Raw genomic sequence first — 23,743 nt, forward strand, 5'->3', positions numbered from 1 at the left:
GGCTGTGTGTAGTGTTCAGGGCAGCCACTTCAATATGAAAAAAAAGAGGAGGCAGGTGAGTAGCTTGAAGTCTGGCTCCATCTCTGGGCTGTTGGGTGGGTTAGAACAGAGGATGGGAACAGAAGAAGAGACGTGAACAGCCGATCTGACTCTGGTGATCTCAACACTCTCAAGTCCTACCACAGGCTCTGCTTCTTTTCTTTTTCTTTTTTAATTTGAAAGGGAATGTTAGTCAACTCACTGTCATTTAAAACAGTGCAACTAAGTTTGAGGCATTTGGCTTGTCTGTTATTCCTCCTTCCTCAGTGGAAAGGAGCTAGGAGCAGCCCCTAATCCCTGTCAGAGAATGTGATCACAGGAAACCTCTCTGGACCCTCCCTGCGCTGGCCTTCTTCCATTTTATGAATGCAGTATGTTTTCTGTGACAGTGCTGCCTCCACCACTGATGACAAAGCTCCGTGAATTGGACACCACAAGTGCTGGTGACATCTCTTCAGGATCCTCCGTCTCTGGCTGGTGGTCCCCACCCACAGGCCCTTGTAGGCCTGTGTCCTGGGTGGTCAGTTCTGAGTCTGTCTCCCCGCACTGCAGGGGGAGCAATGCCTGGTGTCTGGTCAGGGTATCGTTGCTTTTCTGGGCCTCCAGGGAGTTCTGGTGCATGGAATTCCTGTCAGCCGTGGCACTCGTGGCACTCTTCTGAGGCTCGTCAAAGCTCAGAGAGAAGGTAACCGTGCCACTGCCGAAGATGACCTGCTTGCATCTGGGCTGCTGCTGCGATTGTTGCTGCTGCTGCAGGGTCAAGGGCGGCTGGGGCTGTGGCAGTTGCTCTTGCTGGGTCAGGGCCAGTGGCTGCTGCTGCTTCTGCCTCTCGGGCTGTGGGAAGGGGTCTTCGCTGTTGCTCTTGCTGCTGATGGAGGAGGAGGGGGTGGATCCTGTGGAGCCCCCGAGGCTGCTGGAGCGCTTGCGGGAGACGTTGCTGCGGCGCAGCGTGGCGCGGGCTGCCACCTTGAAAGCGTGAGCAGCGGTGCTGCAGCGCACCTCTTCAATGGTGTTACGGGATGGCTTGAAGAGGATGATGTACACCTTGTTGAAGAAGATGCAGGCCAGCAAGCCAAAGCTGGCTGCCAGGATGGCGATCACCTCGACGGCAGAGACGAACTTGCCGTAGGTGCTGGCATAGGCTGGTATGAAGGAGATCCAGACGATGAAGAAGATGAGCATGCTGAAGGTGATGAACTTGGCTTCGTTAAAGTTCTCTGGCAGCTTCCGGGACTTGAAGGCGAAGAAGAAGCAGATGGCAGCCAGCAGGCAGGTGTAGCCAATCAGGAAGCCCAAAGCCATAAGCGAGCCCTCGTGGCAAGTGATGAAGATGATCTCATCCTCCAGCTCGTGGTTGCGATAGCTCGATGGGGGCGCGGTGTAGAGCCAGATCACACAGATGACGATCTGCATGAAGGTGCAGAGGAAGACCAGCAGGAACTGTAGGTTGAGCCCCCACCACTTGCGGTGGAAACTGGTGGGGATCTTGGCCTCAAACACCAGGAGGACGCGGTTGGTTTTCACCAGGATGCAGGAGATGCAGAGCACGAAGCTGATGCCGAAGGCTGGCTGGCGCAGGCAACACGTCCAGTCCTGGGGCTCACCGATGAAGAACAAGGAGCTGGAAAAACAGCAGAGCAGGGAGAAGAGCAGGAGGTAGGAGAGCTCTCGGTTGGTGGCTTTGACGATGGGTGTGTTGCGAAACTTGATGAAGACACCCAGCACAAAGGCCGTCAGGAAAATGCCCAACACAGCGAAGAGGGTGAGTGCGATCCCAAAGGGCTCCGTCCATGACAGAAACTCAATCTCCTTGGCAATACAGGAAGTGTGATTCTCATTGGACCAGAAGTCTTCAGGGCACTTGTCACAGGCGCTTGCATCTGTAAAATGTCCCGGTGAAGAATAGTGACTGAGTAGCATAGACTAAAATTTGTGAGTGTGAGTGTGGCGGTGAAGGTACACAGGTTACTGGGTGCGGTCGTTACGTTGCGTTTATTGAAGAAAAATTGTGAATTTTTAAAACATTATCAAATAATATAGGGAACCCTGACTTATTAAACACAAACATTTAGTTAATTTCATGTATTTTTGACGAGTCTATGATTTTTTCCCATTTGTACACAGTGGGCTACATGGCTCCTTAAACACTATCTGCTGATGGTTTGTAGCAGAGAATGATCAATCTTGCTGGACAGGTGGATGCCCAGAGGTATGACATAGTCAATGAACTTTTTACAGAATGATTCAAACCCAGCCTGACTCATTTTGGATATATGGATGGGTTTGTAGATGTGCCAGAGTAGACTTCCTCTTAGATCAAGGGTAGAGTACCCCATACATATGACCTGCGCCCCCTTCATTCCACATCCAGGACTTTCCTTCCGAAGAAGGAGGCTACAGACTCATTCAATCAATAAATATTTACTAACTCTCTGCTGTGTCCCTCTCAGCGTGCAGTTTGGGAGAGTGAAAGGAACATGGGCTTTGCAGTCAGAGATCTGGATGGGAATCCTGGCCCTGCCATTTACTGGCTGTATGACTTTCGTCAGGCTCCTTAAACTCTCTGAGCCTCAGCTTTCTTGTATATGCACTAGAAGCCATAATAACCCCGTCACTGTGGGGAGGATGAAATGAGATTATAGCACGTAGAGTTAATATTTATAGAGTGCTTCTAATATGCCAATAAAAATTTTTGTTGCACAGACATTTACCTAGAACTTACCATGTGCTTTACCAATATTAACTCATCTAATTCCCACTTTAAAGATGGAGAAACTGAATCACAGGAAAAACTGAGTAAGACAGAAAGTACAGTGCCAGGCACCCAGCAGGCAATCTACCATGGCCTATTAACCCTGGAGCCTGGAACAGACAGACGTTTGTCTATTCAGGGCCACTGAGCTATAAGAAAAGAAAAACAATATTGGAAAGCAGTATCAAAGTAAAAGAAAGATGTGTGACAGGAGTGTTTGTAAGCTCTTATGGTATTATACGACATCCACCATTTCTTTTCTGTCTTCCTCAGGGCTCAGCCGAGCACCAATGCTCAGATATACCTGGTTAATTGAGAAATGGCTCTAAGCACCATCTCAGCCTATCCCTTCCAGGGACATCACTGACTCCAGGGTTCCAAAGTGGACCAAGCCCCACATGGTGTCCACAAAGGGCTGTTCCTTTACCTGTCTCATCACTGTACTCCCCGTCAGGACACTCCACACACTCAAAGCAGCAGGTAGGCTCCCCTTCAATGATTCCTTTCCTGGTCCCTGCCAGGCAGTCTCGGCTGCAATTGGAGAAAGGCACCTGGAAAATGGAGAACACAAAAGTGAGGGGCTGTGGCTGTGGAATCAGTTTTACAGCTTCTTTGACACATGCAAGCGGGAGGAGTTGGGCCAAGGACCAGTGTGGCAGACTCCTGGCCCCTTCCAGGCAGAGAAGGGTCCAGAGGCCCCACCTTCTGGTGTCTATGAAGGGGAGAGGTGTCTCTTGGCAAGTGAACATGCAAATGTGCACGTGGCACTCACACACACATGCATGCACACACATCTATGGGGCTTTGGGAAGATTAATTGTTGGGAGTCTACACCATGACCAAAATCTTCCTTAAATAATCCCTTTTACATTCCCTCCAGGTCCCATAAATGAGATCTTAGTTTACTCTCCATGGAAGTAAAAGTTTGAGACAAACTAAAAGATACAGGGACATGGACTTACATATAGAGGGAGAGTCACAAGGAGAGAGATATAGAAACGAGGGGAAATTTGTTTGAAAATGAGACTCTAAAAATTGCATTTTTTTGCAATTTTATATTAGACTTTATAGGTAGATTTCTGAGATCCTTAGGGAGGCAGGCAGGGCAGGTGTAGAGGGGTTCAAGGTAAACAGATCAGAAAGATGTATCAGGCAATTCTTAACCAGAAGAAAGCTGCAGTGGCTACATTAATTTCAGATAGCGTAGATTGTAGTTTATTTTCTTAATGGACTTCAGAATTTGATTAATCATAATCCTTGTCCTTTCCATCATTACTTGTTCATGTTTAAATCACTTTTAATTAGTCATTTTTAATGACTACTACCCAAAACAAAAGCTAAGACTGGGACAATAACCCTGCATCCAACTATATGATTTCCTCTGCCCCTTACTTCTGCTCCCATCACATATTCATATCCTACATTCATCACAGGGAAGTAATACTAAATTTTCAAAGAACAGATCAACCTAATCTCATACAAACTCTACTCATGATTAGGAAAAAAAATACAGAAAAGGGAACACCCTCCAATTCACTATAACCCAGATTCCAAAATCAGACAAGAACAGTATGAAAAGAAAAAAAATTACAGGCCCAACTCATGTATGAAGTTGTTTTCAGAAGCAGACCAAAGTCAGGGATTTGTGTCCAAGTGATTTATAAAGAAAGTCCTCCCAATGGAAACAGGAAGAGAATGGAGGAAGTAGAACATAGAAGGGAGGGGGAGAAGCAAGGGTGTGATCAAAGTCCCTCAGAAGGCAACTTCTGCCTGTTCTCAGGGAAACGCTGGACTGTAAGTTATGCTTCAGAACAGCCCTGACCTGAGAAGAAATGGCTAGGGCTTTCAGACTTCCACCCTACTCTTTGGTTAAGAGTCACCTCAGGGAAATGTAAATTCCTAGGCTCTTCTGCCTCTCTGAGCCTGTGGGCAAAATGGGTTCCATTAGCCTGTAGATGGTCTTCTGAGAAAGGACAGCAAGTTCTGGTTATTGAAAGCAAAAATATACGGAAGTGCCTGGGGGTGCTTACACAGTATAAGGAATCTGGGAAGAGCACAACTATTTTCTACTTCTTCAAAATAAATGAAAAAAATACTAAAAAAATAAAGAAACAAACTCAAAGGGACATAAAAAAATAAACACACCATGATCATGTTAGGTTTATGCCAGGAATACGAACAAGTTTAATATTAGAAAATCTGTGTTATTCACTGCAGTAATAAAGTAACACAGAAAAATATGATCATCAGTAGATGAAGACAAAGCATTTGATGAAATTTGACAAAAACTAATGACAAAAACTTAATGAAAAGAGGCAGGAATAAATATCTTTAACAAGAAAAAATGGTAACAAAAATAACCATTCTATATGAGACTATATTAATAACATTTCCTTTAAAACAAGGATGCCTACTATCACAACTATTATTAAGCACTGCATTGAAGTTCCTAGCTAGTAAGTAGTAAGACAAAAATAATAAGGGCATACATATTGGAAAGGACTAAATAAAACTATTATTATTTGCAGATGATGAGATTGTCCATATAGAAAATCCAAAAGAATCAACAATCAAACTATTGAAATAACTGGAGAGTAGCCGCAGGCTAAAATGCCGTTAGACCATCACTGTTCTTAAAAATGAAATCCAAGTTTCATTATTTTAAAAAAAGTTTTTATTGAATTTATTGAGGTGACATTGGCTAATAATATTATATACGTTTCAAATATACATCAGTTCTATAATACAATGCTATAATACATCATCTGTATATTGTATTGTGTGTTTACCACCCAAAGTCAAGTCTCCTTCCATCGCCATTTATCCTCCCTTCACCTTCTACCTCCCACCACTCCCTTTCCCTCTTGTAATCACCGTACTGTGGCCTGTGTCTATGAGGGCTTTTTTTCACTTAACCCCTTTACGTTGTTCACCCAGCCCCCCAATTCGCTTCCCCTCTGCCAGTCTGTTTTCTGTATCTATGAGTCTGTTTCTATTTTTTTGTTTATTTTGTTCATTATATTCCACGTACAAGTGAAATCATATGGTATTTGTCTTTCTCAGACTGGCTTATTTCACTTAGCATAATAGTCTTCAGGGCCATCCATGCTGGTCACAAAAGCTAAGATTTCCTTTTTCTTTTAAAATTTATTTATTTTTTTTTACGGCTGAAGAGACCTCCACTGTGTAAATGTACCACAGTTTTTTAAATCCACTCATCTACTGATAGGCACTTGGGCTGCTTCCAAATCTTGGCTATTGTATAAAATTATATATAAATTGTATATAATTATATATAAATGATACTGCAATGAACATAGAGGTGCACATATTCTTTAGAATTAGTGTTTCAGGTTTCTTTGGATATATTCCAGAAGTGCAATCACTAGGTCATAAAACAGTTTCATTTTTAATTTTTTGAGGAAACTCTATACTGTTTTCCACAGTGGCTGCACCAATCTGCATTCCCACCAAGAGCGCAGGACAGGTCTCTTTTCTCTACATCCTTGCCTACATTTTCTTGTTGATTTATTTGTAATAGCCATTCTGACTGGTGTGAGGTGATAATTTCATTGTGGTTTTTAATCTGCATTTCTCTGATGACTAGTGATGCTGAGCATCTTCCCATATGTCTATGGGCCATTTGTGTGTCCTTTTTGGAGAAGTGTCTATTCAGGTCCTTTGCCCATTTTTTAAATTGGATTTTTTTTTTTTTTTTTGGTATGGAGTTGTATAAGTTCTTAATATATTTTGGAGTCTAACCCTTTAACAGATGTATCATTGTTCTCCCATTCATTGTGTTGTCTTTTCATTTTGCTGATGGTTTCCTTTGCTGTGCAAAAACTTTTTATTTTGATGTAGTCCCAGTTGTTTATTTTTTCTTTTGTTTCCCTTACCCAAGGAGATATATCAGAAAAAATATTGCTGCAAGGAATACCCAAGATTTTACTGCCTATGTTTTCTTCTATGGTTTTTTTTTTTTATGGTTTTGAGTTTAACATTTGAATCTTTATTTAATTTTGAGTTTATTTTTGTATTTGGTGTAGGAAGGTGGTGTAGTTTCATTTTTGCATGTATCTGTGCAATTTTCCCAACACTTTTTATTGAACAGACTGTCCTTACACCATTGTATGTTCTTGCTTTCTTTGACAAATATTAATTGATCAGTCAGGCCTGGGTTTAGTTCTGGGCACTGTATTCTGTTCTATTGGTCTATATGTCTGTTTTTTGGCCAGTACCATGCTTTGATTATTATGGCCTTGTAATATAGATTGATACCAGGTAGTGATTCCTCTAACTTTGTTCTTCTTTCTTAAGATTGCTGTTGCTATTAGGGTTCTTTTGTGGTTCTATATAAGTTTTTGGATTTTTCTCATTCTGTGAAATATGCCATTGGTGTCTTGACAGAAATTGCATGGAACCTATAGATTGCTTTGGGTAATATGGATATCTTAATGATGCTAATTCTTCCTATCCATGAACATGGTAGTGATTCCAGTTATTTGTATGTTCTTCAGTTTCTTTTTTCAGTGTCTTACAATTTCCTGAGCACAGGTCTTTTTTACATCCTTGGTTAAATTTATTCCTAGTTATTTTTTTGGATGTAATTGTAATGGGGTTGTGTTCTCAGTTTCCCTTTCTAATAGTTCATTATTGGTTTATAAAAATGCAACTGAGTTCTAGATACTTATTTTGTATTCTGCAACTTCACTGAATTTATTTATCAGTTCTAGTAGTTTATTGGTGGAATCTTTAGGGTTCCCTACATATAGTTTTATATCATCTGCAAATACAGTTTTACTTCCTCCTTTCCAATTTGGATGCCTTTTATTTTTCTCCTTGTCTGATTTCTGTGACTAGGACTTCCAGGACCATGTTGAACAATAGGGGTGAAAGTGGATATCCTTGTTTTGTTCCTGATCTTAAGCGGAATGCTTTTAGTTTTTTTTCATTGAGTATGATGTTGGCTGTGGGTCTGTCATATAGGGCCTTTATTACAATTATGTATGTTTCCTCTATTGTCACTTTGCTGAGAGTTTTTATCATAAATGAGTGCTGAGTTTTATCAAATGCTTTTTCGGCATCTGCAGATACAATCATGTGGTTTTTATCCTTCATTTTGTTTATGTAGTGTATCACATTTATTGATTTCCAGATATTTTACCAATCTTGCATCCCTAGAATAAATCCCACATGATCATGGTGTATGACGTTTTAAATGTATTGCTGGATCTGGTTTACTAATATTTTGTTGAGAATTTTAGCATTCATGTTCATCAGGGATATTGGCTTATAATTTTCTTTCTTTGTAGAGTCTTTACTGGTTTTGGAATTAGAATAATGCTAGCCTTGTAAATTGAGTTTGTGAATCTTACCTCCTCTTGAATTTTTTGAAGTACATTGAGAGGTGTAGGAGTTAATTCTTCTTTGAATGTTTGGTAGAACTCACCTTTGAAGCCATCTGATCCAGGACTTTTGTTTGTTTGGAGCTTTTTATTATTTTATTACTCTTTCAATTTCATTAATTTTAATAGGTTTATTAAAATTGTCTGGTTCTTCCTGATTCAGGTTTGAAAGATTGCATGTTTCTAGAAATTTATTCATTTCGTCCAGATTGTCCAACTTGTTGGCATATAGTTGTTTATAATATTTTCTCATAATCCTTTGATTTCTTTGGTGACAGCTGTTACTTATCTTTCATTTTTTATTTTATTATTTGGGTTTCTCTCTTTTTTCCTTGATGAGTCTGGTTAAACATCTGTCAATCCTGTTTATATTTTCAAATAACCAGCTCTTGGTTTCATTGATCTTTTGTATTGTTTTTAGAATCTTTTTCATTTATTTCTGCTCTGATCTTTATTATATTCTTTATTCTACTCACTTTGGGCTTTGTTTGTTGTTTTTTTTCAAGCTCCTTTAAGTGTGAAGTTAGGTTGTTTATTTGAGATTTTTATTGTTTCTGGAGGTGGGCCTGTAATGCTATGAATTTCCCTTTTAGGACTGCTTTGACTGTGTCCCATATAGTTTGGGTTGTTGTGTTCTCATTTTCATTTGTTTCAAGGTATCTTTTGATTTCTTCCTTGATCTCAATGTTAACCCATTCATTTTTTAGTAATATGCTATTTAATCTCCATGTCTTTGTGTGTTTTTCAGGTTTTTTCTTGTGATTGATTTCTAGTTTCATATCATTATGGTCAGAGATGATGCTTGATATGATTTTAATCTTCTTAAATTTATTGAGACTTGTTTTGTGTCCTAGCATGAGGTGTCTCCTAGAAAATGTGCACTTGAAAAGAATGTATATTCTGCTGTTTTGGGATGAAATGCTCTGAAGACATCCATTAAATCCATTTGATCTAGTGTGTCATTTAAGCCTGCTGTTTCCCTGTTGATTTTCTGTCTGGAAGACTTACCCATTTATGTCAGTGGGGTGTTTAAATTCCCTAATATGCCTGTATTACTGTTGATTTCTTCCTTTATGTCCATCAAGATTTGCTTTATATATTTAGGTAATCTTATGTTGGCTGCATCAATGTTTATAAGAGTTATATTTGATCCAAGATGGCAGAGGAGTCAGTGGAAGTTACGCTAACCTCCCCCCAGGACCAATCTGAAATTACAACTAAATTGTGGAGAAATTGTCTGGAATAAACAACTGAACAATAGTGGGATAGAAGCTCTATAACTATGGACAGGCAGAAGAAACAGCTTCAGCATGATGTAACTGGAAGGGAGTGCAGAGGCAACGTGAGAGGGCTGGCTGGGCTCCCACGGGTGGCAGCTGAAGTGCCAGGAGGATATTTCAGCAGCTGGGGGTTTCCCCTGAGAAGTGAGGGGTCTAAACCCCAAGCTGGGCTCCCCAGCCTATAATACCAGAGCAGTAAAAGTACTCAGATAACATCCAGCTCTGAAAAGTGGCAGGGTTTCCCTCTGCAGAGATGGATGGCTGGAGATGTAGAGAGCTGTTTAAAGGGCAAACACATAAGTTTTCATACGCAGCCACTTACCTGGGGATCTGGCAAAATGGGGGGCAGAGTGGGCTAGAGATGTTTGTGGAGAGACTGGGCACTGGAGACAGTGGCTTTGGGGAGAGAACAGAGAGAGCAGCCACCAGGATACTGGTGCTGAGTCATCCCCCATACTGCAGGAGCCATCTTGCTCAGGCTGACCACTCCCCACTGAGTGGCATCAGCCTCAGGGGGAAGAAGTAGCCCTACCCTGAGAAGTTACACTGCTCTACCTGTGGTGTTTAAGCCTGACTGTTGATTGCAGATTGACTAGATTCACAGCTGAAGGAGCTATCCACAGATAGTAGATCCCTGGTAGTCTTGAACACACTGCCTAAGGCCAGACTGGTACACCATCGGACATCACCAGAGGCAGATCGAGAAAGAAAAAACAGTGGTAAGTACTAAATGCTCCTGAGATGAAATCCACTATGGTTTTCTCCATGATTTGCAATATTTTCTTTCCCACATAGTTTTTTAACATTCATTTCTTGTCCTTCATGTTTGTGCATGTTAAGTCACTAGATTTTATATTATAGTTTATTTCAATTCCCATATTTTTCTCCTCCTTTTTCTTACCCCATTTTACCTTTTTCCTTCCTCTTATTATTTTTGTTTTAAATTTTGCTTTCTCTCTTGATACTGCTTGTTTCTAGTCTGCACTCTTACTATTTCTCCCCTGTCCATCTTTCAAAACCAATTTTCGTGTAAATGGTCATCTCACATTCTTTTTCCTGCTCTTAAAATACCTGTATTCTTTCTCCACATTAACCATTCTTTGCTAATTGATTGTGCATAAGGTAGTTGTTGCATTTTTTTTCCAATTTTATCTCTAGATCTTCACTGTTTTTTAAATTTCAAATCTCTTAAGTTTTACTGTTCCCTCCCCTACTCCATTCTGCCTTCATCCTGCATGTTTTTTTCTTCATCTCAAATTTTAATTTTTCCTGTCTTAGCCTGGTGTTCATTCCTCATTCTTAGTATTCCCTCTCCCTCTATCATCTCAAAATCATATCTCTTTCCTCTAGACATTTCTTAAGCTTTCCTTCCTTTCCTTCCTTCCTTCCTTCCTTCCTTCCTTCCTTCCTTCCTTCCTTCCTTCCTTCCTTCCTTCCTTCTTCCCCTCTTATTCCCATTGCACCTAATCTTAGCTCATTTGTTGTTCATAGTGCTGTGGTGGATCTTTTTCTCCAATTTGGTTCCTATTTACTTATTATTTACTTGCTTTTTTCCTTTTTCTTTCTTCTCTCATTTTATTTTTTAAATTTCTGTTTAAACCCAATACTATATGCTTCCCTTCTCTTACTCCATTCTGCCTTCTTCATTCCCTTTTTATTTACAATGTAAATTTTACTCTTTCTCTTTGTAGTGCTCCAATTCTCTACTCTTCTTAGTGCTTCTCCCTTTACCCTCTCAAAATCATTTTTCTTTCATTTAATCATCTCATGTTCACTTTTCCTTTCTTATAATAGTCTTAATCTCTTTACATGCTTATTAATACTGGTCCATTTATTATTGATAGTAGGATTGCAGGTGGGAGTTATTTTTGTAGGTGTGGGTTTGTTTCCTGGTCTGTTTGTTTTTGTTCTGGCAGCACCTGCTCAACAGCATATAAGACATGGTGGGTGGAGCGACCCTCAGTCAGCCAGCTGGAGGGAAGGACCCTCCAAAGAACAACCCAATAACAATCAAAACCTAGTTATAACCAGAGAACCAATATAAATGGCGTAAAGGGAACCCCAAGAACATCAAGTTCAGGAGATCAAGGAAACTGCACCACTGATTCACACAGGTCTCCTACCATAGAAGTTCACATGGTAAAGATAGAGAGTCAAGGCAGCGCAATTTAAGAAGCAGAAGCAAACAAGAAAAGTGTCCCCTAAAACGGGGAGACAAAGAAACAATCCCCAATTAAAAAGAAAGGAGGAATTCCCCAGAAACAGTGCTAAAAGAAATAGAGGCAAGTAAATTATCAGATATTGAGTTCAAAACAATGGTTATAAGGGAGCTCACTGACCTCGGTGAGAGTTACAAAGAACTACAGGGAAGCTGAAAGAACTTACTGCAAACTATGTCAGTATGAAAAATGACATATAAACTATCAATAAAAGCTAGGAGGAAGTGAAGAATTCAATTTCTGAATTGAAGAGCACAGTAGAAGGAATCAAACACAGGCTACATGAAGCAGAGGATCGAATCAGCGAGCTGGAAGACAAAGAAAAAAGATCCCAGAAAGAGCAAGAAAAGGAAAAAAGACTCAGAAAGAATGAAGAGAGTTTAAGGGAGCTGCAGGCCAACATAAAACATAATAATATTCATATAATAGGGATACCAGAAGGAGAAGAAGAGGAACAAGGAATAGAAAACTTGTCTGAAAAAGTAATGACAGAAAACTTCCTTAACTGGATGAGAGAAAAAGTCACAGAAGTCCAGGAAGCACAGAAGGCCCCAATCAAGAGGAACCCAAAGAGGCCCACTCCAAGACACATCATAATTAAAATGCCAAGTTTTAAAGACAAAGAAAGAACTTTGAAAGCAGCAAAGGAGAAACAAGAAGTTTCCTTCATAAGAAGAGAGCATACCACAACAAGAAACAAGAGAGCTCTGATAAGGCTAGCAGCTGATTTCAATATAGAAACACTAAGAGCCAGAAGGCAATGGCAAGAAATATTCCAAGTAATGAAAAGCAAAGCCCTACAACCAAGTCTACTCTACTCAGCAAGGCTCTCAATTAAAATGGAAGGTGAACTATTGCTGATAAACACAAATGCTAAAATCCTCAATGAAATATTGGTAAACTGCATTCAGTAATACGTTAAAAAGATCATACGCCATGATCAAGTGGGATTCATCACAAGGAAGCAAGAATGGTACAATATTCACAGATCAATAAATGTAATATGTCACATAAACAAAAAGAAAGACAAAAATCATATGATCATATCAACAGAGGCAGAAAAAGCATTTGATAAGGTACAGCACCCATTTATGATAAAAACACTCAGCAAAATGGGAATTGAGAGAGCATACCACAACAAAATAAAGGCCATATACAAGAGACCTACAGCCAACATCATACTCAATGGGAAAAACTAAAAACTTTCTCCCTAAGATCAGGAATAAGACAAGGGTGTCTGCTTTCACCACTTCTATTCAACATAGTATTGCAAGTTCTGGCAACAGCAATCAGACAAGAAAAAGAAATAAAAAGCATCCAAATGGACAGGAGGAAGTAAAACAGTCATTGTTTGCAGATGACATAATAGTGTACATAGTAAACCCTATAGACTCCACCAAAAAACTACTCGACCTAATAAGTGAATTTGGCAAAACAGTGAGATACAAAATCAATATTCAGAAATCAAAGACATTTTTGTACATCAACAATGAAATATCAGAAACAGAAATTAGGGAAAAAATCCCATTTACTATAGCAACAAGAAAAATAAAGTACCTAGGAATAAACCTAACCAAGGAGGTAGAAGACCTTTACTCAGAAACCTATACAACACTGAAGAAAGAAATTAAGGAAGACATAAATAAATGAAAACATATACTGTGTTCATGGATTGGAAGAATTAACATCATAAAAATGTCCATATTATCCAAGGCAATTTATAGATTCAATACAATCCCTATTAAAATACCAATGACATATTTCACAGATATAGAACAAATATTTTAAAAATTTACATGGAACAATAAATGACCCCAAATAGGTTCAGCAATTTTGAGTAAGAAGAAGAAAGTAGAAGGGATCACAATATCTGATATCAAAACTATATTACAAGGCCACTGTAATCAAAACAGTCGGGTACTGGCATACGAACAGACACATAGTTCAATGGAACAGAATAGAGAGCCCAGAAGTACATCCATGTCTCTATGGTCAATTAATATTTGATAAAGAGGGAAGAAGCATAAAGTGGAGTAAAAATAGCCTGTTTAACAAATGATGGGATATCTGGAAAGCTATATGCAAAAAAAATGAAGCTCAACACCAACTTACACTATACACAAAAACAAACTCAAGATGGATAAAAGACTTAAATATATGTCGTGACACTGTAAAAGTCCTAGAAGAGAACATAGGCAGGAAAATCTCAGATATCCTGTGCAGCAATATTTTCACCAATATGTCTGCTAGAGCAAAGGATATAAAAGAAAGAATAGACAAATGGGACTTCATCAAAATAGGAAGCTTCTGCATGACTAAAGGAAACATTGATAAGGGCAAGATGATTTAAGAGGAACAGCCTAGCCAGAGACCCCTCCCAGGTTAACTGTTAATCATTGCTTATCTGTTCCTGTAGCCCGTTTTCACATCCCTTCCCCCGCCTGGGTAGCACATCAATCTCATCAATCTCCCACCTGAATGCTAATCCCTTCCCCCACCTGGGAAGCCCATCCGTTTCCCACCGGAATGCTAGGGCTTATAAACCCCTATCTAACCCCAATTCGGGGCTCAGAATTTGAAGACTGCCTCCTCTGAGCCTGCGCGTGTGAATAAAGGCTTACTCCGTTCCCTCAATCGTGTCTTGAGTCTGGCTTTCCGTAACAACATCAGCAAAATTAAAAAGGAACCAACCATATGGGAAAGTATATTTCCCAATGATACCTCAGACAGGGGTCTGATCTCCAAAATATATAAAGAACTCACATGACTCCACACCAGAAAGACCAAAAATCCAATTAAAAAGTGGGCAAAGGACCTGAACAGACACTTCTCCATGGAGGACATACACAGGGCCCAGGCACATATGAAAAGATGCTCATCATCACTAGCCACCAGAGAGATGTAAACTAAAACCGCAGTGAGATACCATTTCACACTGGTCAGAATGGCCATCATAAACAGATCAACAAACAGTAAGTGCTGGTGAGGTTGTGGAGAAAAGGGAACCCTAGTACACTGTTGGGAATGCAGACTGGTACAGCCACTGTGGAAAACAGTATGGAATTTCCTCAAAAAACTAAAAATTGAACTGTCTTTTAACCTGGCAATTCCACTTCTGGGATTATACCCTAAGAATCCTGAAACACCAATTCAAAAGAATCTATGCACTCCAATGTTCATAGCAGCATCATTTTCAATAACCAAGTCCTGGAAATGGCCTGTGTCCATCAGTAATTGAGTGATCAATAAACTGTGGTACATTTGCACAATGGAATACTACACAGCAGAAAGAAAGAATGAGCTTCTACTCTTCACAAGAGCATGGGTGGAACTAGAGAGTATTATGCTAAGTGAAATAAGCCAGTTTGTGTAAGACAAATGTGATATGATCTCACCTATAGTGGAACCTAATCAACATAACAAACAAAAGACCAAAAGAGAACTAGAGACATGGAAACAAAGAGCAAACTGACAGTTACCGGTGGGGTTGGAGGAAGGGGATAACGGGAAAGAAGGAGAAGGGTCAAGTCAAGGAGCAAGTATAAAGGACCTATGGATAAGGACAATGGGGTGGGGAGGATTGAATGTAGGAGTGGGGCTTGGGCAGGGCAGAGCTGGGCGGGCAGGGGAGAGTAATGGGGAAAAATGGGGACAACTGTAATTGCATAACGATAAAAACATTAAAAAGAAGAATTATATCCTCCTTTTGGATTGGGTCCTTCATTTTTATGCAGTGTCTTTCTTGGTTTCTTTTTATAGACTTTGTCTTAAAGTCCGTTTATTCAGATATAAGATTTGCTACCACAGCTTTCTTTCTTTCCTTTTTTTTCTTGAATTTTTATAAGAGATTAGATGAGCCAAACTGACCACATGCTAGGGAGCAAGATCTCAAAAACTCTCCCCAGGTTCTTTTTTTCACTTTCATTTGCATGAAATATCTTTTTCCATCCCTTTACTTTAATCATGTGTATTTTTCATTCTAAGGTAGATCTCTTGTAGACAGCTTATATACGGATCTAGTTTTCTCATCCATTCAGCTACCGTAAGGCTTTTGATTAGAAAATTTAAGCCATTTACATTTAAAGTGGTTATTGCTAGGTACAAATTTATTGCCATTTTATTCTTTTTTAAAAAAAGATTTTATTCATTTATTTTTAGGGGGAAGGGAAGGGAGAAAGAGAGGGAGAGAAACATCAATGTGTGGTTGTTTCTCGTGTGCCCCCTACTGGGGACTTGGCCTGCAACCCAGCCATATGCCCTGACTGGGAATCAAACCAGCATCCCTTTGGTTCACAGGCTGGCGCTCAGTCCACTGAGGCACACCAGCCAGGGCCATTTTCTTTGTTTTTTCTTCTCCTTCTTCTTAAAGAAGATCCTTTATAATTTCTTTTAATACTGATTTGGTAATAATAAACTCCTTTAGCTTTTTCTTGTCTAGGAAGCTCTTTATTTCTCCTTCAATTTTAAGTGATTGAATTATTAGTAAAATAGTCTTGGTTGTGGGTCCTTGCTTTTCATCACTCTGAATACTTTATGCCAATCACTTCTGGCCTGAAATGTTTGGGTTTTTTTTTTTGAAAAATAAGCTGAATATCTTATGGGAGCTCCCTTACAGGACCTGATTCACTCTTCTGCTTCATTCAACCTACTGTTATACCTTCTAGTGTATTCTTAACTTCAGATATTGTATTCTTCCTTTCTGACTAGTTCTTTTTCATGGTTTCTATGTTTTCTTCATGCTGTTGTAGTTCTCATTAAGTTTCTTGAGCATCCTTATAACCATATTTTCAACTCAATAGCTGGTAAATTGCTTGCCTCCATTTCATTTAGCAATTTTTCTAGAGATTCCTGCTATTCTTTCATTTGGGGCATGTTTCATTGTCCCCCCCCCCCCCCCCCCATTTTGGCTGTGTCTTGTGTTTATTTCTATATCTTTGGTAGATCTGCTATGACTCCCACTCTTGGTAGGGTGGCCCCATGTAGTAGGTATCCTAGTGGTGCAGTCTTCTTGATCACCTGATTTGGTGATCCAGCAATATCCTTTGTGTGGGTTTATGTGGGCCCTCTCATTGTATGTGAGTCTTGATTGTTATTGGCCCATTGGTGGGTAGTTTCAACCCTCAGGCTGGCTGGCTGTGAGGATTGAATTCAACCACAGCGTACAAGCTTCTGTGTAGGTGCTGACCACACTAAGCAAAATTTGCCTCAGCAGGGTCTGGTCTTGCAGAGATCTCCCTTTGGGTGTGCCACCTGTGAAACTAATTGGATCGTTCTCTAACATTGTCTGAAGCTGGTCACTGGGTGTGTTGGCTCTGAGACCTCTTGGGAGGGATTCTGGTGCAGATCAATTCAGACGCTGCCTGTGAATGGCCCCGGGCAACCTTTTTGGAGGTACAAGGCAATCCACAGTTAGTGGCTGCGTTTGTGTGCGGGGGGAAGGTCCAAGCTGTGCACCAAGGCCAGCCTCCACCAGCAATAAGTCTAGGAGCAGGTCAGCAAAAGGTCCAAGGCACCCTGAGACCCACCTCCGCTTGCTCCTGTCTGTCTCCATCTGCTGGCTGCCTGTTAGGCTCGGTCACTGAAAGGGCCTCCGGCAGTACTTGAGTTGCGTGAGGAAGGTTCTCAGTGAGTCACCAGGTGGGGGCAAGTGGAGTTCACCAGGCTGATAGAGGTTCAATCTCTGTGCCAGTGTTGGGTCTGAAGCCACTTGGCAAAAGCTCGGCATATACCAAGTCTAGATGCCACCTGCTGGGTGCCTGCAGATCTTTGTGGTGGAGCGGGGTCACAGGAAGTCATCAGGGTGAGGATAGCAGGGTTTGTCAGGCCCAAACAGACCACTATTTGACCATGTGAAGGGAGGGCTCTGCACTGGTCTGGCATGTGAGGGGGAAACAGTCCCTGTCTGACAGCCACACAACACAGCCTGTCACAGATTCTGCCTATACCCTGAGCTCAGCAGGGCAGGGCCACCCTGGTTGGGAGGGTGGGGCTAGTGGATCTCCATGGAGGGGGAATGCTGGTCAGGCTTGACGGAAGAAGGGAAGATAAGTCCCTGCCGCAGAGCCACACAACTCAGTCACGACCCTCCCTCAGTCTGCCTGGACGTCTATACCCCAGGCCCAGGCAGTTGACTCCTCAGCCGGGTGTGAGTTCCACAGGGTGGGGCGACAGGGAGAATAGAGGGCGGGGCTATTGCATTCTTCCAGGCTGATGCCATAAGGAGGGGAGTGCTTCACCCCGGAAAGATGGTGTCTGCAGGTGGTGAGGCAGAGGCCCTCACACAGGGCTCCTGGTGGCTATCCCTTCAGCTCTCTCCCTAGAGGCACGAACCCCAGTCTCTTCTCACGCAACTGTAATCTGGTCCTCCTTCCTTCTGCCAGAGCCCAGGGTGAGTGGCTACAAATGAGATTTTGTGTGTTGGCCTCTTAAGAGAGTGCTTATGTTTCTAGCAGACTCTCATCTCTTCCTGGTGGATGGAATCCCTGTCGATTTTTCACTGCCAAGTATCATGTGGGTGACTCTTGCTCTGGTGCTTGTGCTAAGGAGGCCAGTGCGGGGTTGAGACCCCATGCTCCTCAGGTGGAACCTTTGTACCTGAGACATCCTTCTGGGATCTCAGCCAATTCCCATGGGAGCAGGGCCAGCCCTTTTCAGGTCTCCACTCTTCCTACCAGCCTTGATGTGGCTCTGTAAATTTTTGGTTAAAAGACTTCTCTTCGGCTTGTCTTCAGTTGGTTATTCAGGTTGATTGTTTTATATTTTAGTTGTAATTCCAGTTTGGTTCGGGGGGAGGTGAGTGTAGCTTCCACCTCCTCTGCTGCCGTCTTGGATCTTTCCTTATTAACTTTTCTTAAGAAACCGTTTCAGCTTTTGTTTTCTTTCTCTGGCTGATTTCCAGGACTTTAGATGGTCATTTTTGACAGTTTTGTCCAATTTAACATTGCTTCACCATTTCAGGAACTCTGCTTCTATTTCATTCTCTCACCATGCCAAGCAACTGAGCACTTCCTCTAGGAAATGGTTAGATATTTATGATCGTACAGTCTATGTGTATCAGAGATAATAAATGCACCATAAAAATAAAGTTTATCTCACAAAAGTATATGTTTCTTGCAGATAGGGACAAGCCTTACTCATTGTGCAGCCCCAGGTAAAAAGACTTAAATAATGCTTGGTACGTAATAGGGCTCATACTTTTTCCAAAATGTCTCCTTAATAAGATTCTTTCCCTTCCCCTACCTACCTGCTTGCATTGGAGATATCTTCCAAAGTCAAGCACTTGGAAAGCAATGAAATAATTGTAATTGTTTCTAACAGAAAAGAAATAACTGGTTTGACAAGGAGTTTTAAAAGACTTGAACTGAAGGTGATTGGCATTATCTTTCAATAAAAGAGGAATAGAAGTGGCATTACTGGGCCTGATGATTGCTAAGGCAGGACCTTGGGGAGGAAAGGAAAAGATGTAGTTGAAATCAGTACATATTAGCCCCTTCAGCTGTGGTAGCAAGCCACCCTCAGAGGATTTCCTTGAATCCTTCTTGAGTTACCAATCCACTTGATCATCAATGAGAGTGATGAACCCACTTGATTATCCAATGAAAATTATTACTTCTAAATTTTTCCTATTAAAGGATGATGATTGCTCTATCCATTATCAGGGTAAGGCAAAGCAGAATTTCCTACTACTCCTAGATTCATAGAGTATTATTTTTAATCTGAAGTGGTGCTGGAAGTTATCGAATACCTTCTCTGCTTCTATTGACCTTATAGTAGATTTTTTTTTCTCTTTTATTCTGTTGATGTGATAGGCTACATTTATAACTTGTGATGTTGGGCTATCATATTCTTATAGATTTACTGCAAGCTCTACTGTGTCATGATGTGTTGTATTTTTTTCCACTGCTAGTCTTGGTTTGCTGATATTTTATTTAGGACTTGAGCATCTGTGCTTATAAATAAGATTGATCTACAGTTGTATTTTCTTGTCCTATGCTTGTCTGATATTGTTGTCAAAATTTTATTTGCTTCATAAAATGAGTTTAGTAGCTTTCTCTGTTGGCTTCTGTTTAGTCTGTGGGTGGTAAAATATCTCAAAATAATAGTGGCTTAAATAACATGGACATCAGTTTCTCTCCCATGTTCATGTCTGGGGTGGTGGTTCAAATTGAGATGACACTTCATGGTACTGGAGACCTAGACTCTTTCTACCTTGTTGGTCTGCCATGTTTGGTCTTGGTACCATAGTCCTTAATGGTAGCATCTAGTTCCAGGAAGCAGTATTGAGGAAGGGATGAAAAAGAGAGCAAAGGATCCTTGCAAGCACTTTCTTGAAAGAAGATTCCCAAACTCTATTACATAACTGCCACTTGCACCCTATTTCAAGGATTTATTTCATCATGTGGCCAGACTTAACTGAAAGAGAGGCTGGGAAATATTTTTATTCTGCATGGTCATGTGCCCAGCCAGAATTGAGTTCTCTTGTTAGAGAGGGGCCTCTAGCAATTTCTGCCATGCCTCTTTTTCTGTTCTTCATGATTTTTAAAAACAGGCTCAAGGTCATATGGTGACTTACTGGAGAGCTGGCAACCACAACCAGCTTAGTCTTCCAAAGTCTGCACTTTTCACTGTACCAAATCCTGCTTTATAGGAGTCAAGGATTGGTAGAATGCCACCCTCTGAGCTCTGTTACTGCATCCTTTTGCATCTCTCAGCTAAAGAGAAATCTCACCACCAAAGGAGTGGGCTGAGGCAGTTATCAGAAGGATTCATTTTTCAAAAAGCCAACAAGTATCTTCAAGTCTTCTTAAAAGCTTCATTCAAAGATGCTTACCCAATTCTGGCCAAGGAAGCCCATCTGTATTCAAAGTCCCTAGTGAAGATGTCTCTTTTCCTTTTAATTTGTTGCAATAAAACAAGGAAATAATTATAGAGAGTATAGTGTAGAGCAGAGATTTTCAACTGGTATGCTGGGGCACACTGGTGTCCCACAAGAATTTTTAAAACACACAATACTTGACTATTTAGGAGGGGCATTCATCTCTTTTCCCTTAGATTGTAAAAACAAAACAAAACAAACAAACAAAAAACAAACAGTCAACACAACAGAAACCACTTGGTATGAATGAATCAAAATTAAAATTATACCTATTTTTTGTCAGATAGGCCAAAAATATTACATGCTTTTTGGTGTGTCACAGAATTTTAGTAATTAGTTTATGTGTCCCATGAGATGAAAAAGGTTGAAAATCACTGGTGCAGGGGATGAAGCCCTGGGATTAGAGTTGGAGCACTTGGATCCCAGTCGCAGCTCTTACACTGACTGTCTGCCTGGCCTGGGAGACCTTTGCCTCCCTGAACCTCAGTGTCATCAACTTCAAATTGGGGTGTCGGATACAAGGATATTTAAAGACCCTCTAGCTCTAAAGTGCTTCATTAGAAAGTAAATTGAGACATTAAGATATTATGATGCTATATTAATAACAGTTTGCATTTGTATAGTATAATTCAATTTATAGTATGCTTTTGTACCCTTGATCTCATTAACAACTTTGTGAGCTATGCAGGGAAGTTATTAATACATTATTCTTAGTTAAATATAGATGGCATTTTTATGGTCGTTTCTACAAAAAACATGGGATAAAAAGAGTGACTAGATCCTAATACTGTTGACTGCTTATGTGTGGTATGTTTGAGGTAATATTTCTGTGGAAAAATTAGGTTTAATTTATAACTCTGTCAACTATCCCAGAAATATAAATGACTAAATTAATGACAATTCCCTGTTATTCATTTACCAATGCTTAAGCTTATGGTGTACACAGGCTGGTAGAGTACATTAGGGTTATAGAAAACTATACAGGAAATAGAAAGATGAGATATATTCCAATTAGAGACAATCAGTTATGTGCATTAATGGAGGTAGAAGATAACCTGGTTGATTCAATAGCAGGAAATTAGTGGTAGTACAGCTAATCAATTTAGATTTCAGTCAGTGAAACTTGGTGATAATTTGGACAAGGGTAAAATTAGTAGACAGTTATATAACCTCTGGAGTCCTCAAATTTCTGTCTGGAAAAGATCATGACATATTTATAACTGAGAATCCACCTACTAAGGTAGAAGCTTGCAATGGCCTGCACAAGGTGGATAAGATTCACTATCTATAGGAGACCTTTGCATAGATAACTACTCTCTATATTGGGGAACAAAGAAATTGTAGCATCTGATCAGAAACCCACCAATGTAAAGAGCATTTGGTAAAAGATGAAATTGAATCTTTGGTCATGTTATAAAAAGTAGTTCAAGATGCTCAAAGGTGATACTAGAAAGGCAAATGCAGAGTAACCTAGTGGGTCTTATCCAGGCTTCTTGGGAGAGTTAAAAAGGATGGCCCATCCAGCATTTGTTTTTACAGAGGACCTGGGTCATCAGCAGCCTGCTACATTCTGGGACACAACCACCACAGAATGGTCATCATTTCAGCATATCATGTGTTTTTTCCTTGAGTGCATGTTCACTGGGTGATGGGCCTCTGGTTATTAATCAGGTATCTAGATGCAGGGGTATTCAGAGGAGGGGATCCTGGTCATGGTCACAAACATCTTCCTGTTTGTGACAGAGCTCCCAAGGAGAAAAATAAAATGTCATTTTGATTGACAAGTCAGCAGCCTTGAGCTGTTTAAATCACAGGGAACTACCTCTGCCTTGAGCAATGTTTATGTTTGCTGAAATATTTCGCTCTGGTTGTGGAAAGTATTAATTAAAAAAAAACTATTACTAACCAGGGAGTCAGATTTGTAAAGAATAAATTTTTTTAACATAATAAGCATTGGGCTCAGGTTCCAATGATCCTCCTCTGTACACTAAACACTCATGGATTTCACAGGGAGCCCTGGCAAAGCAGAATGAGTGAGTTGAGGGAAGCGACCTCATTATTCTAGAAGTCCCATAGTAAAAAGTCCAAGGCCCTCCAAAACACAGCACAGTTTCCTGCCATGGTGGAGGCATCAGGTGTTTTGATGGACAGCACGTACCTCTCTGGAGAACCCACTCCACAGGATTTTCTCCTCATTGATGAAGAGCCTTTCTCCTTTCTTGGCATAGACGTTGTAATATCCTACTTCCTTAAACACAATGGAGCCATCTTCTGGGGAGAGGTGCCAGTTGATGATGGAATAGTTCCCCATCAAGTCACCACATTCATCAAAAGTCACCTGTTCCCCCATATTGTTGGTAAAGTTGAGGTGACGTAGGTGCTTCAGGACCTAAAGAGGAACAGAGAAGAATATTGTGAGTCACAGGGTTGCCACATATGGTTATGTAAGTTTTGCACTGTGCAAGGAAAATAAACTGTTTTCTAACAAAGTGGAAAGAACATGACTTGAGGAAGAGACACCTTTTTCTAATTTACACTAGGGTACTTGCATGTGTTAGGAGCTGCCCTGGTAAGCTAGGGACTTTATGTGGTATTCACATTGTACCTGGCGTAGGAAACACTTTCTTGAAATTAGGAAAGGGAAAAGGATACATCTCACCAAAGGCCAAGACAAGGCTTCTGCATGTACACTGCTACCTGGTGGTGCCCCAGAAGTGGTGGGTTTGTAAGCCAGAGCCCATTCTTAGCGTTTTCTGAGATGGGCTTTGGAGAAGGCATGGAGGCACTAAGAGCTCTTAAGAACTGCACCATCTTTCTCTACGCCACTGCTTCTGCGAAAGTGTCTTGCTACCACAAATCAAAGAGAGGGGAGTGGGAGGAAGAAATAAATGAGGCTGTGAATGGAGTCCCGTTGTAATAGTTATGGCTAATCCTTTATTTTTACAGAGCTTTGTGTGTCACAAAGCCCTTGTACAAAAAATGTAAAGCAATAATTACTAAACCTTTCTAGTCATTTTACTCCCTTTGAGAAACAATGTTAATAAATCCTTTATATTCACTATCTAATCCAATCTGCACAACAAGTAGTAGTACTATCCCATTTTATTGATGGGGAAACTGAGGCACAGGAAATAAAAGTATCCTTTCCAGGGCCACACAGCTTGAAGAGGGTG

The 23,743-nt window shown here is 40.6% G+C and overlaps 1 protein-coding gene across 2 annotated transcripts in view; it reads right to left on the bottom strand.

The window, feature by feature from the left end:
* Window positions 1-386: 386 nt before the first annotated feature.
* The window catches only part of CASR (calcium sensing receptor), a 39,809-nt gene continuing 16,452 nt past the window's right edge, over window positions 387-23,743 (bottom strand). Inside the window, exons 4-6 of one of the 2 annotated variants that reach the window (XM_054574972.1) lie at window positions 22,729-22,959; window positions 3,219-3,342; window positions 387-1,919 (exon numbers count right to left, since the gene is read on the bottom strand). In XM_054574972.1, the coding sequence (XP_054430947.1) occupies window positions 400-1,919; window positions 3,219-3,342; window positions 22,729-22,959 (1,875 nt within the window). In that variant the 3' untranslated portion in view covers window positions 387-399. Of the gene's footprint in view, window positions 1,920-3,218; window positions 3,373-22,728; window positions 22,960-23,743 lie in introns of both variants that reach the window. The other variant, XM_054574971.1, reaches the window with a different exon arrangement.

This window comes from Pteronotus mesoamericanus, unplaced genomic scaffold (genome assembly GCF_021234165.1).
Source record: "Pteronotus mesoamericanus isolate MK-2021 breed Mesoamerican mustached bat unplaced genomic scaffold, CSHL_Meso_final contig_27, whole genome shotgun sequence".
In the NCBI taxonomy this organism is placed as follows: Eukaryota; Metazoa; Chordata; class Mammalia; order Chiroptera; family Mormoopidae; genus Pteronotus; species Pteronotus mesoamericanus.